The 18,675-nt window shown below is 38.2% G+C and overlaps 1 protein-coding gene across 2 annotated transcripts in view; it reads left to right on the top strand.

Moving 5' to 3' along the window:
• LOC122795869 (leucine-zipper-like transcriptional regulator 1) overlaps positions 1–18,675 on the top strand; it is a 1,318,154-nt gene that overhangs the window by 273,142 nt on the left and 1,026,337 nt on the right. For both annotated transcript variants that reach the window (XM_044064282.1, XM_044064283.1), the window contains 2 exons: positions 7,688–7,766; positions 9,610–9,698. In XM_044064282.1, the coding sequence (XP_043920217.1) occupies positions 7,688–7,766; positions 9,610–9,698 (168 nt within the window). The remainder of the gene's footprint in view (positions 1–7,687; positions 7,767–9,609; positions 9,699–18,675) is intronic.

The following is an 18,675-nucleotide window of genomic DNA, read 5'->3' on the forward strand; positions in this document are numbered from 1 at the left end:
ACACTGGATCCCCTTTGAATGACACCAGACATTAAGCCAATTGTTAAAGCTGATCATCTTGTCTCTATATTGTGGCATCATTCTTGGTGAAGGAAGGATACTGCTCAGGGTTAGGGTCATACCTGCCTGGGCTACATAATCAGAGAGCTCCTCTATGTCTCTTTTCATGTAGTCCAGGAGGTACGCCTCAGGTTGTTCACACCAGCATGGACAATGACTGTGTCATATTTGTACTTGCCGTGGAGTGACCCGAGTGCTTGTGTTATGTGGCGGATTCTAGCGCCCGATAGGCAGCTTACTGTGACCCTCTCCTTGTTCAGCCTGGTGAGTGGGACGTCAGTGTGTCTGACTATGGAGTCACCTATGACAAGTATGTTTGGTGTTGTATTTGGCCTTAAGGGCTGTGACTGCTTTGCACACTGCTTTTGTGGTTTATGTGTTGCTTGTGGGGTGTCTTGAGGTAGAAGTTGTTTGGGTGTCTGCTTTGGAGGCCTCTGCTGTTTAGGTAAATTTTACTCAGAGCCTCCGAGTATGTCTTTGTGTGTTTATGTGTTTGATTCAGTGGAGTGGTAGCATTATGTGAGGCTGGTTTTGTGGTGTGTGTAGTTGCCTTCTCCTCCTGTCTGGTCTTGCCAGTCCTGAGTTGAGAGAGCTCAGCCTCCAGTTTGGCTAAATAGCTGCATCTCTCGCAAGTATTTGTGTTATGTGGGAGGAGGAGAGGGTTGTCTGTGTACATGAGGCAGTTATAACATTGCCTCAAGATTCCCAGATTCACCAGCTGGACCAGAGAGAAGATTGACAACTGACCTTTGGACATGCTAGAATAATATTGGGAATTCCTTAATTGAAAACAAGGGCCAGTGGGGAGTGAGGGTGTAGTGCTTTTAATTTTTAGTGCTGACTTACATAATTGCTTTAGTGAGCAAGTGCCAGGTAACTTGAGTGCAATGTGTTACAAGTAACTAAATGCAAAACGACAAACAGTAACTTTCTTTCAAGTGAAACAAGGAAATAAGTACAGTAAGCAATGCAGATATCACTAGTGATCCACAGAAGCTGAGAAGTTGCGATTAGGTGGAATTAGCTTCCAGGGAAATAACAAGCAAACAAACAACAAGCATATAAACAAAGCTAGATTCAGCAGGCCTGGATCTAGTCTATGCTAGAGCAAACAAGGTGAACCAATTTCAGTAAGATACAGTTCAAATATTCAGGCACTATAAACCTTTAACCAGAAATTCCCAGCTCAGAAGGGCAGAGTCCAGCCTCTTCTCCCACAAGAGTGCAGACCACGAACCTTCTTAATGTAAAATAACTGGCCTGAAGCCCAAGTGCCTAAACCAGAACTAATACACTTGGACACTGGGCTCTCAATCAGCATTTCCCAACTTAGAAGGATGAAAGCTACCTGTCCTGCCACCACAGTGCTTGCCACAAACCTTCCTAATGTAAAACAACCAGCCTGAAGCCCAAGTGCTTAATACAAAAGACTTGAATGATAGCTACACTTTAATCAAGTTACAACCAAGCAGTAATAAATACCATTGAATACTTTAGAGAATGTCTGGATTAGTGCTCAAGTTACACAAACAAAGCTAGATCCAGCAGGCCCGAATCCAGTCTATGCCACAGCAAACAAGGCGCACCAACTTCAGTAAGAAACAGTTCAGATATGCATGCACTATAAGCCTTTAACCAGAAATTCCCAGCTCAGAAGGGCAGAGTCCAGCCTCTCCTCCCACAAGAGTGCAGACCACGAACCCTCTTAATGTAGAATAACTGGCTTGAAAGCCCAAGTGCTTAAAACCAGAATTAATACACTTTTAGAATAACAGACACTGAGCCCTCAATCAGCAGTTCTCAACCTAGAAGGATGTAAGCTACCTGTTCTGCCACAACAGTGCAGACCACAAACCCTCTCAGTGCAAAACAACTAACTGGTCTGAAGCCCAAGTGTTTAAACCAAAAGGCTTAGAATGAGTTACACCAAGCAGTAATAAATACAATTGAGTATTTTAAGATGATGCAAAAGTAAAAAGAAGTAGGTAAAACACAAGTACAGTAAAAGCAGATGAAAATTTTTTTTTTTTTTTTTTTCTGAACAAGTGCTGAGATCAAAGAAACAGATTTGAGTGCTGAAACTAGAAAACTGGCTAGTTATAAGAAAAAAACAAGCTAGAAGGCTTCCTCAAACACAGAAGGGCTTGGGGGCTCAGAAGCCTACAAATAGTCTGTACCACTTAACAAGAAAGGCAGGAAATAAGCTTAATTTTTTTTTTCTATTTCCCAGATGCTCTCTTTGTACACAGTAGGAGTGCCTGAAATCAGAATATGATCTCACTGCACTCAGTTGAGTGAGCAAATGAGATGGGCCCAGAGGCAGGCTGAGGGGCGGGCAGTTTCAATGCCACTAAGATTAACACCAAAACAAAAACAGGGCGGGTGGGTGGGAATAACTGAAGAGCAGAATAACTTCAGTTAAAAATTCCTTCAACACTCAAATTAAATACTGTATTTTTTTTTAAAAAAAGAGCAGATAAAGGTACTTAAATTCTCTTATACGTCCAGTTGAATATAACCAAGTTCTTAGCTGGCCAAGCTGAAGTTTTAAAGCAGGAATTATTTCACATGCACCAGTTTAAATATGCAAGGACAGGAAATCAAAGAATGTGGCTACCCCCACACCTGTAATTACTAGCAAATAACAAAATTCAGCCAACACTAGCTTCAGTTCAAGTTACTGAAGAGCAGAATAACTTCAGTTAAAAATTCCTTCAACACTCAAATTAAATACTGTATTTTTTTAAAAAAGAGCAGATAAAGGTACTTAAATTCTCTTATACGTCCAGTTGAATATAACCAAGTTCTTAGCTGGCCAAGCTGAAGTTTTAAAGCAGGAATTATTTCACATGCACCAGTTTAAATATGCAAGGACAGGAAATCAAAGAATGTGGCTACCCCCACACCTGTAATTACTAGCAAATAACAAAATTCAGCCAACACTAGCTTCAGTTCAAGTTACTGAAGAGCAGAATAACTTCAGTTAAAAATTCCTTCAACACTCAAATTAAATACTGTATTTTTAAAAAAAAAGAGCAGATAAAGGTACTTAAATTCTCTTATACGTCCAGTTGAATATAACCAAGTTCTTAGCTGGCCAAGCTGAAGTTTTAAAGCAGGAATTATTTCACATGCACCAGTTTAAATATGCAAGGACAGGAAATCAAAGAATGTGGCTACCCCCACACCTGTAATTACTAGCAAATAACAAAATTCAGCCAACACTAGCTTCAGTTCAAGTTACTGAAGAGCAGAATAACTTCAGTTAAAAATTCCTTCAACACTCAAATTAAATACTGTATTTTTTAAAAAAAAAGAGCAGATAAAGGTACTTAAATTCTCTTATACGTCCAGTTGAATATAACCAAGTTCTTAGCTGGCCAAGCTGAAGTTTTAAAGCAGGAATTATTTCACATGCACCAGTTTAAATATGCAAGGACAGGAAATCAAAGAATGTGGCTACCCCACACCTGTAATTACTAGCAAATAACAAAATTCAGCCAACACTAGCTTCAGTTCAAGTTACTGAAGAGCAGAATAACTTCAGTTAAAAATTCCTTCAACACTCAAATTAAATACTGTATTTTTTAAAAAAAGAGCAGATAAAGGTACTTAAATTCTCTTATACGTCCAGTTGAATATAACCAAGTTCTTAGCTGGCCAAGCTGAAGTTTTAAAGCAGGAATTATTTCACATGCACCAGTTTAAATATGCAAGGACAGGAAATCAAAGAATGTGGCTACCCCCACACCTGTAATTACTAGCAAATAACAAAATTCAGCCAACACTAGCTTCAGTTCAAGTTACTGAAGAGCAGAATAACTTCAGTTAAAAATTCCTTCAACACTCAAATTAAATACTGTATTTTTTAAAATAGAGCAGATAAAGGTACTTAAATTCTCTTATACGTCCAGTTGAATATAACCAAGTTCTTAGCTGGCCAAGCTGAAGTTTTAAAGCAGGAATTATTTCACATGCACCAGTTTAAATATGCAAGGACAGGAAATCAAAGAATGTGGCTACCCCACACCTGTAATTACTAGCAAATAACAAAATTCAGCCAACACTAGCTTCAGTTCAAGTTACTGAAGAGCAGAATAACTTCAGTTAAAAATTCCTTCAACACTCAAATTAAATACTGTATTTTTTAAAAAAAAAGAGCAGATAAAGGTACTTAAATTCTCTTATACGTCCAGTTGAATATAACCAAGTTCTTAGCTGGCCAAGCTGAAGTTTTAAAGCAGGAATTATTTCACATGCACCAGTTTAAATATGCAAGGACAGGAAATCAAAGAATGTGGCTACCCCCACACCTGTAATTACTAGCAAATAACAAAATTCAGCCAACACTAGCTTCAGTTCAAGTTACTGAAGAGCAGAATAACTTCAGTTAAAAATTCCTTCAACACTCAAATTAAATACTGTATTTTTTAAAAAAAAAAGAGCAGATAAAGGTACTTAAATTCTCTTATACGTCCAGTTGAATATAACCAAGTTCTTAGCTGGCCAAGCTGAAGTTTTAAAGCAGGAATTATTTCACATGCACCAGTTTAAATATGCAAGGACAGGAAATCAAAGAATGTGGCTACCCCCACACCTGTAATTACTAGCAAATAACAAAATTCAGCCAACACTAGCTTCAGTTCAAGTTACTGAAGAGCAGAATAACTTCAGTTAAAAATTCCTTCAACACTCAAATTAAATACTGTATTTTTTAAAAAAAAGAGCAGATAAAGGTACTTAAATTCTCTTATACGTCCAGTTGAATATAACCAAGTTCTTAGCTGGCCAAGCTGAAGTTTTAAAGCAGGAATTATTTCACATGCACCAGTTTAAATATGCAAGGACAGGAAATCAAAGAATGTGGCTACCCCCACACCTGTAATTACTAGCAAATAACAAAATTCAGCCAACACTAGCTTCAGTTCAAGTTACTGAAGAGCAGAATAACTTCAGTTAAAAATTCCTTCAACACTCAAATTAAATACTGTATTTTTTAAAAAAAGAGCAGATAAAGGTACTTAAATTCTCTTATACGTCCAGTTGAATATAACCAAGTTCTTAGCTGGCCAAGCTGAAGTTTTAAAGCAGGAATTATTTCACATGCACCAGTTTAAATATGCAAGGACAGGAAATCAAAGAACGTGGCTACCCCACACCTGTAATTACTAGCAAATAACAAAATTCAGCCAACACTAGCTTCAGTTCAAGTTACTGAAGAGCAGAATAACTTCAGTTAAAAATTCCTTCAACACTCAAATTAAATACTGTATTTTTTAAAAAAAAAAGAGCAGATAAAGGTACTTAAATTCTCTTATACGTCCAGTTGAATATAACCAAGTTCTTAGCTGGCCAAGCTGAAGTTTTAAAGCAGGAATTATTTCACATGCACCAGTTTAAATATGCAAGGACAGGAAATCAAAGAATGTGGCTACCCCACACCTGTAATTACTAGCAAATAACAAAATTCAGCCAACACTAGCTTCAGTTCAAGTTACTGAAGAGCAGAATAACTTCAGTTAAAAATTCCTTCAACACTCAAATTAAATACTGTATTTTTTAAAAAAAAAGAGCAGATAAAGGTACTTAAATTCTCTTATACGTCCAGTTGAATATAACCAAGTTCTTAGCTGGCCAAGCTGAAGTTTTAAAGCAGGAATTATTTCACATGCACCAGTTTAAATATGCAAGGACAGGAAATCAAAGAATGTGGCTACCCCCACACCTGTAATTACTAACAAATAACAAAATTCAGCCAACACTAGCTTCAGTTCAAGTTACTGAAGAGCAGAATAACTTCAGTTAAAAATTCCTTCAACACTCAAATTAAATACTGTATTTTTTTAAAAAAAGAGCAGATAAAGGTACTTCAATTCTCTTATACGTCCAGTTGAATATAACCAAGTTCTTAGCTGGCCAAGCTGAAGTTTTAGTTTATTAATAAACTGCTGCAATGGAATGTAATCTATTTCAACAATAAAAATGTATGCTTTTAGTCTGTTATACATTAAACCTGAAGTAAAGTAGCTTTATTTGGAAACAGGAAGCAGTGGTGCAGATGGCTTTAAATTTGTGGTTTCCATACTACAGAATTTCCAGTAAACAGTGGCCTTAACTCTTACAATACCTGTGCTATCTTCAAAGTTCACAGCAGCTTTGTGACAGAAATAGGTGTTTATTGATCCAAGCTGTTTTCTGTGTTCTTAGAAGGTTAAATATTGTTTAAGATAAATGTTGATGATGACTCGCTTGTCTAAAATGTTGTTCTTATCCTGCAACATTCTTAATATGGTAAACTAAACATCTCCTCAAAAAGGAACATGAAAACTGTATAACAAACACCACTTGATGCATTATAGGATGTATGCATTTTACCAGACAATGACATTAGACTTGTTATTTTCAGTTATCATTGTGACAATATGAGGTATTGCTAGCTATGCCAGGAGAAGTAGAACAGTGGATGTGTAACATATGCCAACACACCTAGCTGGAATTTAGTAAAGAATTATATGTTATTTGAATATCAAACTGATGTGTACAGATGCTTGTGTTGAAAATATATTTGTAAAGTTGCTTGTGTTAAAAATGTATCAACAGTGTGTCCTGCTGGACAAAGGAAGAAATGTACATGTATTATTGTAACTGTTAAAATGTATATATTGTAACAGAAGAGTCTGGAAGAGAAGAGGTTAATCTCAAGCTATCTGACATTAAAAAGTAGTAAGAAATTAAATTACTTAATTTAGGCCATAAAGATTGTATCTTACAGTTCTCAATGTAGCCATAGATAAAAGTTTGTACTAGGACACTTCCTGCTCTGTCATTGGGGTGAACTAACTGCTACTGTGGAAAGGTGGAGGTTTTAAATTGTTTTATGACTTCCAAGAGTTGCAGCAGATCTTAGCAAGGCTGTGTGTGTGTGTGTGTGTGTGTGTGTGTGTGTGTGTGTGTGTGTGTGTGTGTGTGTGTGTGTGTGTGTGTGTGTGTGTGTCTGTGTGTGTGAAAATCAAATCTTAAAGTGTCTGTGTGTCAGCTACTGGGAGAAGGGACACGAAACACTGGTTTCACAGAGAGGGTGCTGGAGACTTGGACACTTGGCTGAGGGCTTAAGTCTACAGCTGTGCCAGTGGGGAGTCTTACTGGGGACCTGGAGAAAGGCACAGAGAGAGAATCCCAGACCCTGGGCTGAGTGTGTTTCCTGTGTGCTTTTAAGGGAAATTGTGCTTGACGCAGAGAGCTATATCTGAAAATATTGCGTATATCCATTTTTGTTCCAATTGAATGTCCCTCTCAAGTGTCAGTGGTGAGGACTGAGGCACCTTGATTACTTGTCCACAGTGGGGATGTCACAATTATAATAAATACCTACGTATTGAACATCACTGGAAATTACCTTTCAGTTATCACATTAAATACCTACATTTTGAACATCATTGAAAATTGTTTAATTTTGTCAGAATTTTGATATTTATTTCTCATTAATCTCTATAAAAGGAAAGGTAAGAACTTGCTAAATGAATGTAGAACTTTGTTTCATGATGTGAGTTTTATATTTTGCATTTGCCTACACTGTGCTAGATTTGAAGTCTTTTTGTAATGACTATCTGTGTTATGTGTTTACCAGTTACACCAACAGATCTGACTTGGGAAGTGGTGCCACAGCAGGGACAAATACCAGCTCAAAGAGAAGGACATGTTCTCAGGCAAGAACACAGATTTTGTATCAATTCTTTCTATTTGCTTTACTACAAAAAAGGTAGTCAATGCAACTCCAGTGAAACTACAACTTGTATTTATGTTTTTTTTTTTTTTTTGCAAAATGTATATGTATACAAAGATAGATATGCAGATATATAGATATGTAAGAATCTGGTGACACCAAGTTGCAATAGACAGATAGATAATAATCTGGCAACACCAAGTTGCAACTTCCACCTTGAAAATGTGTGGAGAAACGCCTTGCTGCACCAACATATACCTTTTCCCCTTTCACAATTTACTAATACCCTTTCTCCTTATCAAGGCCCAAGTAGTGAAGGTGAAGCCCTGCTGTGACAAGTTGATTCCAATCACAAGCCGGATACATGGAAATCAGACAAACCACTATAGTCATTAGTAACCCCCCTACTTGGTGCAGTCATGACTATGTCTCATTATAACCCGCACCCTGCATGCATTAGTAGTTTTTTAAGAACTACCTCACTCCCATCCAGAATATTTCTCTTTTGTGAAATATCTGCTCATTGACTTAGTTTCCTCACAGTTACTCTGCATTCACATTTCATCTCCCTTGTTAATTAGCTCTAAGGTTACTCTTAGTTTAGTTTTTTTTTTTTTTGCTTATTTTTTTCAACATAAGCTACTAGTAAGGTGTAAGGTGGTTCTAGCTCCTGAACATGCAAATAAGATATCATTCCTTAATGGACAGTGTATATAGCAAAATAAATCAAAACTTCTCAGAAAATATGAACAAGTGCCTCCTGAATCAGTAATTCAACACACCTTTGGTGTAAAAGGCTGTGGACTCTATTCCCTCACCATGTAGTGGGATTACTTTTCCAGAACTGACACTGCAGTGCAGCATAAGGGGGATGCTGCACTCCTGAGTGTGTCATTCTTCAGATGAGATGTTAAACTGGGGCCCCATCTACCTGAGTTGGTGGTAGCTCAGATGGATGAAAAAGATCTCAAATACTTATTGAATAGAGCAGATTAAGTTCCCCATTGCCCTGACTAAAATTTCCCCTAGTCAGTAAAAATACCACATTGGGTCTCCCCTGAAAGAGGCCATTGGCTTAGAGGGATTAACCTGGTCAACCAAGTGTAAATAAAAAATAAATAAATATAAAAGTAGCCTTTAATCAATTTGAAAGTTGTGGCGCAAATTTGGATTAATTGCACCTGTGAAACAATTCACAGAAACAGTAAAAACAATAAATGATAATAGAAGTTAATTATACATTTTTTATTTTACCCATAAACTAGTCTATAAATGCAACTATTTGTAAATAAGCAGATTAAAAAATTGGGCACAAAGTATTTGATTGTTGCTTCAAATATTATATCATAAGAAGCCAGTTACTTGGATGAATATAACTTAGTTAAGATGACGTAGCTGAAAATGATGGTGGCAGGTTAACAATTAAATAGAGTCTCCTCTCTCCCCTGAGGTGAAGTAGCCTTGGAGCTAGGGTGGTGTGTGTGTGTGTGTGTGTGTGTGTGTGTGTGTGTGTGTGTGTGTGTGTGTGTGTGTGTGTGTGTGTGTGCGTGTGTGCATGTGTGTGCATGCGTGTGTGTGTGTCTGTGTGTGTGTATAGAGCCACCACAAGTTAATGTGGATATGTACGAGAGAGAGAGAGAGTGTGTGTGTGTGTGTGTGTGTGTGTGTGTGTGTGTGTGTGTGTGTGTGTGTGTGTGTGTGTGTGTGTGTGTGTGTGTGTGCATCTCAGCTTGTTTTAAAATGTAAAATGCATCATAGCTGTGATATACATGCATTCAGTGCTGAGGATAATGTATTTATATATTTTTCTTCTGCTTTTCTTACAGTATAGTAAAAGGGAAGATGTACTTGTTAGGAGGTTCTGCGGATCCAAATGCTGAGGAATGTTTACCTGGAATCTACTGCTTTGACATTGGTGGGTTAAGGCAGCAATTATACAGAAATTAGAAAATAATTTGCTTAGTTGATGGGAGCTCTTTAAGTCTGTGTATTTAAAGTGCTGTAAAAAAGTTAAAACGTATGATATTTACCAGTGTTACATGATCACATTTGCAACCTCAGATTTCATCAGTTGTGATTGTGCAATTTTGCTCCTTTTGAGTCTGTTTTTATCACTCATAAATAACATTACTGGTGCAAATGTTCTTTTATTACCTAACCATTAACAGACAAATTGAATTAATGGATACACAGACAGTAGTTATTTTGATAATTCTAGTCTAGCCACTTTGTAAATGAGAGGTTTTCAGAATGTTACTTTGCACTTTGAATTAGGTTTCAATGATTGTCTTTTTTGCCTTTTAATCCTTTCCTGCAGCTGTCCCTTATCTTTGAGACTTGGTGCTGGATGAGGTGCAATTATTTCTGGCAATTATATTTGCTCAACATGTTCAAATTGCGGCATTTTTTTAACCATTCTTTATTAAACAAATAAAGACGGCATCAAATATTCACATAAAGTAGTGCCACAAATACAACTGGAAATAATCTTTAAATTAATGTAAGCATTTGATCAGGGATCCCTACCCTAATTCTTGTAGTGAAACAACATGTAGAAGAAGAAAAAAAAACACAACCTTAACTGGCAATACAACTGAAAAATTGTCTCCAATAGGTGTTCCTGTTACAGGATCAATTTAATAAGAGCTAATAACTCACAAAAAGCATTTCTATCTATCTATATGTATGTATGGGTCTACCTTGTTTAATCGAATTTTCACTTACCCAAATCTCTAATTGCTGAGACGATTTCATTGAAAGCTATAATCATCGAAGCTATGAATCACCAGACTTTTGCATAGGGAAACAAACCACTTGGCCACCAGGGTGAAAACATATAACCTCCCTTCCCCCTAACCCCAATCTGCCAAGGCCTTTGTTTAGAATATGCTGACTCAAAATTTCTAAGATAAACTCTTTTCTGCCTAAGACACTACAGCCATGTAACATACATATCTCCTGTTTTCAGACTTACCTTTTTCTAAAACTGTCTTCCAAAAATGCAAGCAGTGTCTGGCATACAGAAACATGCCTTCTATGATTGGACTAAGGTTACCAAGAAAATCTTGAGGTGTGCAACGTGGACCAAAGGTAATTATTAATTAAGCTGCTAAGAAACAGAAACATGCCTTCTATGATTGGGCTATGGTTACCAAGAATGTGCAAGGTGGAGCAAAAGTAATTATTAATTAGGCTGCTAAGAAACAGAAACATGCATTCTGTGATTGGACTAAGGTTACCAAGAAATTCTTGAGGTGTGCAAGGTGGACCAGAGGTAATTATTAATTGAACTGCTAAGAAACCCATTTAAAGCAATGACAGGCTCAGAAGGGAGGGATTGTTTCCTGCAATGCCGGCCAGGAATGCCAAGCAAGTATCATATACATTTATAAAGGTATACTCATGTACTACATAGTGACACTATGAAAGTATATGCAAGCCACAGTAAATGCACTCCAATAATGTTTATACTGTGCTTTATTACTTTAAATTATTACTTTATATGGGGAGAAAACTGGTGTTATATTCTTTTATTCCTTTAAATGGGGAAGAAATTGATGCATAGTAAAGGAGGAACAGGAGTAGAACAAGCAAAAATACACACACACACACACACACACACACACACACACACACACACACACACACACACACACACACACACACACACACACACACACACACACACACACACGCACACACACAGGCACAAGGAAAGTAAGAATGGTATTGGAAAGGGGAGTTTTAATTTTTTTTTTTTTTGAGGGACGGGTATTTATTTTCTTTTTGTTCGAAAAAGAAGGGTAGAAGAAATAGGATGCAGCATGAATGGAGGGGGTGGAAAGATGATGGAGTTATTAAAGTAGGGAATCACAAACATAAAACACAGACAAACACCTACAGGGGATGGGCTGACATAAAGTTTGGGGGGTTGACAATAGATAGATCTGACATACAGACAGTCGGAAGGAGGATAATTGATAATGGGGAGGATTGGACAACAAACAGGAAACAGAGATGACATACAAGGAAGAAGAACACTATGATGTGGGAATAGGGTGGGCATCCTATTTAGAGCAGGATCATGATCAAATAGGGCCCTAGGCAGGGTAATGTGGAACCAGGCATTCAAAAAATAAATGCATCTGACCAGTGGTGGATTAAATTTAACGTTGAACTGTTTTCAAACCATAGGCACCTTGCATACATTTTTTGGACCATGCATACATGCATGTGCTCTTTGATGTATGATGTAGCATCACTTGACAGAGTATGTTTTAAATTTGTAGGTTTGAACATTTTTCCAGTAAGCAATGAAACAAAATGTATTAACCAATAATGATGAAGCTACCCATTACAGAACATTTCAATCACAAAACCCCACAAAGACTTTTGTCATTACAATCCACCTATATCAGTCAATATACACAATCTCTGCAGAAGAGAAATTCATCTGTATAATTCCACATTAAGGAGATGTATAACTAATGAAGAGGTTGCCTCTGGCAAACAGCTGTACAGTTCAGTGTTTCATCTATAGATTCAATGCCCAATGCCCTTGAAGAATAAATTTCCCATGTTACATTATAAAATGGTGATATTACAATAGGGAATGGCTGTCAAATTGGCAACAGGTTCATAGTTATGAGGCATCTCATCCAAAGGAAGACACACTCAGGTGTGCAGCACCCGTATCCCCCCCCCCTTAAAGGGCACTGCAAAATCAACACTCCATCTACCTGGTGTATGGGTAGAACCCTCAGCCTTCTACACCAAAGGCAAGAATTCTACCTGTTATACTGCTAACACCACTTTCAAAGTTTATAGCACAAACACTGATAATGGTAATTTAATAAACTGAGGTGGTGGTGCTGCGGTACTGTTGTCGCCTCACAGTAAGACGTTGTCCTGTTCGAGTCTCAGCTAGAGTGTCTTCTGTGTGGAGACATGCATGAATGGGTGTACCTTTGTTGAAGGTTGTGCATCAGGGCCGGCAACTTGGCACGTAAAAATCTACTGCCAATCATTAGCGGACAGGTGTTCCGCTGTGGTGACCCCTAACTGGGAAAAGCCGAAAGACACAACAACTGATAATGGTCATTTGCTAAAAAACAGGTACACATTGAAAATAGACTTAGCATGAGCAGCAGTAAATTTCTCTTCCCTTGAAACTCAACATTCCTTGAAAATGCACAGAAACTCAACAGTCCATGAAAATGCACTGATAAACTCAATAGTCATTGAAAACGCATTGAAACTCAACATTCTTTGAAAATGCACTGAAACTCAACAGTCCTTGAAATGCACCTTCTCATGTCAGTTTGGTAGTTGGTGTAGAGGATTCAGGCTCTAGGGTCCTGTAATGAAGGTACAGGGTTGAGCTTGAATATGTTAACCAACCTGCCATCCCTAACTGGAGCATTTAACACACACACACACACACACACACACACACACACACACACACACGCACACGCACACGCACACACACACACTAACTAACCTGTTCTCTGTGTTTGATTCTTCCAAATGTCAACAGCAATTCTCTACATACTTGTCTGTTTCATCCTCCATAAAGCAAAAGAAAGAGAGCAAAAAACCACAGCAGTATAAAAACAGCATCAGAGGTTTAATGCAAGTGCTTTTGTACAGGGCAATTCTAAATTTGACTTTTCCTGTACGAAAGTGCTTACATTAAATTTCTGAGGCTGTTTTTGCTCTTTTTCTTTTGCTTAGTAGTGTTTTTTTCTGGTTTTGGTGAGTTTGTTTTCATCCTCCATAAATTTCATGTGCTCTGCTCTAATGTATAAATGCGCATGCTTTGTACTAAAGACACATTCATAGATACTATGAAGAATGTACGCGGTGTAAGCCTTTAACAAAGATCTATAACACAAGCAGAGTGCATTCTTAAAAAATATATAAAAAAATATTTTTTTTAAAGAATGCTTTTTATTGAGTTGCTCTAAAAAGTAAAAAATTTGCAAAAGATACACAGACAAGCTGATTTCAGAAAAGCATTCGAGGTTGGTTTTGCAGATTGTGATAATGAGGTACTAGAAGAAGTTCTTTAAAAAAAATATTTTTATATATATTTTATTTTTTACTTTTTAGTGTTTAAATAATCTTAATGTCATTAATTATTATTAAACCTACCATAATTGATTGTCCTTTTTTCCAAGACTTTCCTTATCATTGGTCTCTCTATAACTATGGTTATCCTTGTAGAAACCCAAACATTGATGATAGGAGTTCTTACTTTCTGCAGCAGTACTGCTTGGTTCAGCCTAATTACATATGCATCTTTATATATGGGCCCACTTACAACCCCTTCCTTTTCTACCTCACTCGCTTCATCCTGATATCGGAGCCTTATTACTTAACTGTATCTCAGCAGTGTCGTTGTTATTCTATAATGTCCTTTTCTTGACTTGTTTCTGACATTTTTACTTTTTAGTGAACAACTTCCTTCTTTTCTTTGATAAGACAGTTTACCATCCCTCTCTCTCTTAACATTCCCTTTACTTCCACACTTTGCCCTCACTGGACCTTTCCAAAAGCGCCTTCCTGTCACTTGTATAACAGACTGCCTCCTCCTAATCTATCCTAATCTACCTATCTTTGACTCACTTGACTCCTGTGATCTAAAAACTCTTCTATTTTCCTAGACTTTTCCTTGGAGTGGCTCTAATTTCCAGCACATTCTACTTCAGCCCTCCCCAGCATTACTCTGACTAGAATAATATATAGCGCACAGCACACTTAAGCAGGCTTTTAATATCTCCCCTTTATAACTCATAGCATTCTTTTTCATCTTGTGTTGTTTTTTTTTCCTCCCTGCATTTATGTATTCCTCCTGGCTTCTTAATTAGTAAATATAGCTTTCTTCATGCTGTCTACCATCAGAAATTGCTCATTTAAAACAAACATGAGATGAAAAGCATTTATTTAGTTATTTATTTATTTACTTAAGTTATCCTTCACTGCGGTGGTGGTGCTGTGGTAGCTTTGTCGCCTCATAGCAAGATGTTGTCCTGTTCGATTCTCAGCTAGAGCGTCTTCTGTGTGGAGGCATACATGAATGGGGCATGCCTTCATTGAAGGTTGTGAGTCAGGGCTGGTAACCCGGTACGTAAAAATCCACTACCAATCATTAGCAGACCGGAGTTCCGCTGTGGCGACCACTAACCGGGAAAAGCCGAAAGACACAAACAAACTTAAGCTATCCTTCCTTTATTAATTAGATTAGTCCCATTAGACTAGAAAAGAATGCAAAGTTTATAGCTGCAGGCTGTAAATAGTTTGTATCACTGAGAATGCAGTTACATCTCTGAAAAAAAACATTTGTTGGATGTTAAAAGATCAGTACTGACAGACACGGGCATCATAAAGCACAAAGCTGCTTCAAGTAATCTTTAAGTGAATGTTTATTCTTAGCTATGTAATGCCATGACCACAGATGTTGTCATGACATCACACAGGAAACATTCCAACAAGTAGGATGGGCACACCCAGAGGAACAGCTTCTGAGTGAATGGGTTTACTATACGCACACTGCTTCTAAGACATTGCTACTTTACCTTCTATTGATATTTTCTCCTTGAGAGAGTTCCACCAAGGTTGCCTAAAAATGTCATCTTTCTTTCTGGAAGCAGGGGATTCTGGTGTCGTTGGAGACTTGGGAACAGCAGGAGATTTCTAGGGTAATGCTCCCATTATGCAGATCTCTACTAAGCAAAATCCACAGTGACCTACTGCAGGGAAAAATATGTAGAGCATACCCTACCTCGCACATCGCACCTGTATACACACACACACACACACATACACACACACACACACACACACACACACACACACACACACACACACACACACACACACACACACACACACACACACACACACACACACACACACACACACACACTCTGCAATTCTACTGTAGGCTACAAACCAAAACAAAAAAAACACTTGTTTAAACTATCAAATTTCTTTCTCTTAAACCATTTAGCCTCTGAATGTTTTACATAAAGTATGTTTAATTTCATTGACAGAGTACAATTTTTGAGGAGTACCGATAATAAGAAAAAAGTAACACACTCTATTAGTAAGCAAAGAGCTATGACAGACATGTATCTGCTGCCTGTATTTCATACGTTAATTGAACATCATACGTATATGTGTGTGTGTGTGTGTGTGTGTGTGTGTGTGTGTGTGTGTGTGTGTGTGTGTGTGTGTGTATGCACACACATACATCCACACACACATTCCCAGATAGGTGTGTGTGTGTGTGTGTGTGTGTGTGTGTGTGTGTGTGTGTGTGTGTGTTAGAGCAGGTGTAAGTGTAAAAACAGCTATGCCTCCAAGACACCTGTTCTCTGACTCCTTGGACTGTGATTTCTTTTGGATTAGCAAACGTTATGAAATAATGCAGAAAAAATGTACCCTGAAGATAATGCTCATTTACTCAGACAAGGAGCCTTTTCTGCATGCAAAACATCTAAAACCATTGCAATATCAAAAACATGCATTGCATCTTACTCATATGGATGCAGGATATCAAGCAAAAAATTAAGTTAACCCTTTCCTTCTAAAGGTCCAATAATGTTCTTACAACTTGGCTAAAAAACAGTAAAGATAGCTCCCAAACAATTCCTTCCTCACTGAACTTATGGAGAGAGAGAGAGAGAGAGAGAGAGAGAGAGAGAGACAGAGAGTCGCTAATAACAAAGGGACAATATTTTACTTAAAGACTAAAGTATTGCCCCTCTGTCATTATTAGAATGCTTTTTATTGAAACTGGGTTAGAGAGACAGAACCACAGAGGGACAGAAGGACAGAGCTACAAAGCCAATTTCAATAAAAAGCATTCTAATAATAAATATAAAGCTTATAAAGGTTATTTCTGCAATTGGTTGGTTTTTGCTTGACTTTATGCACCGCTCCACCTGTAGGTTAGACTGGAATGATATAGTACTTTGTTTTCGCCAGAATCAGAGAACACCGCTACCTGCATGTCAGACTGGAAATAGCATGTATTTAGCTTTTGCTTGAGAGTGTGACAGAAACACAGACATTCACAGAGACAGGGCCACAAACCCATCTTCAATAAAAAGCAACATAATAATAATAATCATCATAATAATAAAAAATGAAGTTTAAGTTTTAGGGCAGAACCCCGGCCAGTGGCCCCTGCCAGCTAGTGAGCCCCCCAAGCCAGTGTACTCTAGGTAACAGCCTAGGTTACCTAGTGCTGGATCCAGCTATGATCCCACTCCTGTTACCCTGCTGCCTGGGCTAGTTGTAGAGAGAGGGATCAGTCACCACTGTGATCACCCTCTCCACTGGGATGTGATTAAGGTGGTGGTTATGGCATAGTGGGCATCAATGTAACCCAAGTACCCTTTCCAGGTGGCCAATGTAGGTTTCCAGCTGTCAGTCCATCAACTTCCCTACCACCTCTGCTAGCTTCTGCCAGATGAAAAATTGTGAATCCCTGGCAGTGCCACTGGAAGAAACAATAGTACTCCCTTCAGCTGAGTGATCACAAGAGGATTCTAGTGACACCAACAGGCTGCTTTCTTTCACATCTGATGGAGAGGTAGGCCTAGAATCAGGTGGAGTGCTCCTGGGAGAAGGCTGAGGTTGATGATGATGATGTGGAGATCTGTGCTACATGACTGGTACAGCTGGGGCGGATGCTTCAGGAAAAAGCTAACATAAAATGATAGAAATACAACAACAAAAAGTGTAATAAAATAGTAAAAGAAGGACAGTAACAAAGAGAGGGAGAAAGAGAGAGAGTGAGAAACATGACATTAGTATGGCTATTCTGAGTGCTACCTAATGTTGTACTATGTAGGCAATACATATGCTATTATACCACCTCTTATAGTTCAGCCTAGGTGCCTAAATCCCACATTCCTATTGCGGGATGTTCACATACATGTGCAGTGTTATTGTCACCAGTCCACACTGCTTGGATTGTAGGTGGTACCATGGAAGATACATGGATGGGATCAGGATGTTAGACACAGAACATCAAGGATGTGTGTGAGCAGTGGACCTATGGACATGTCAGAAAGGAGAGCCGTATTTCCGTCTGAGAACAATGTGCTGTACCACATTCAGATAAGCACTTGTGTCCAGAAGACAAAGCTGTCAGCTGGTGCTTAGCAAAAAATGTAAGGTTTTATGTGATGCACAAGGCCACATGACATGGCCATAGCAAAAAAGATAAGGGGTATGACAGGGACATATGCTGCCCAAGACCCCACCCCCATGACCATATACACACCGCAATCCAATCCCCAAACAGCAAACCCCCTCACACAACTCCCTCCACTATCACCTCCTAGACCTTCCCCACCCATCTTTATAGATACATGCAGTAAATGCCACGAGGAGCTCTATTCTACCAACCTCCCAGACCAGCCATCCCCCACTCCCAAGTCTACTCTAACTTGACCTGTATGCCCCAGGAATGAAGCAACCAATGTGCATATTACGCAGTGGGAGATGTACACTGCAAGAAGACAGAGCTTGTCCTCTTACTAAAAAATAAGTACTGCATCTATGCCATGAGCATGTGTATGCTGCATGTGGATGGGCAAAGTATACCTCTCAACTGTCCAGATTTTTGCAGAATGTCCAGATTTTTGCCTCATATTTTTGGTCTGTTCCTCATCAAATTTGTGATTTTCTGGATTTTTTTGACAAATTAGTGAGGACTTAATTCACTAAATACTGACAGGCATTTGAGTTTCAGACTTCATATCCTTCAAAAATACATGGTAACACAAGGCCTTTTATTCTAGCAACTTTCTTAATTTATAAGATAAATATTTAAAATTTGCTGTTGGATGAAGTATTTTTACATACAAAATACA

Source organism: Protopterus annectens, chromosome 2.part2 (genome assembly GCF_019279795.1).
Source record: "Protopterus annectens isolate FY-2018-M chromosome 2.part2, PAN1.0, whole genome shotgun sequence".
NCBI classification, from domain to species: Eukaryota; Metazoa; Chordata; order Ceratodontiformes; family Protopteridae; genus Protopterus; species Protopterus annectens.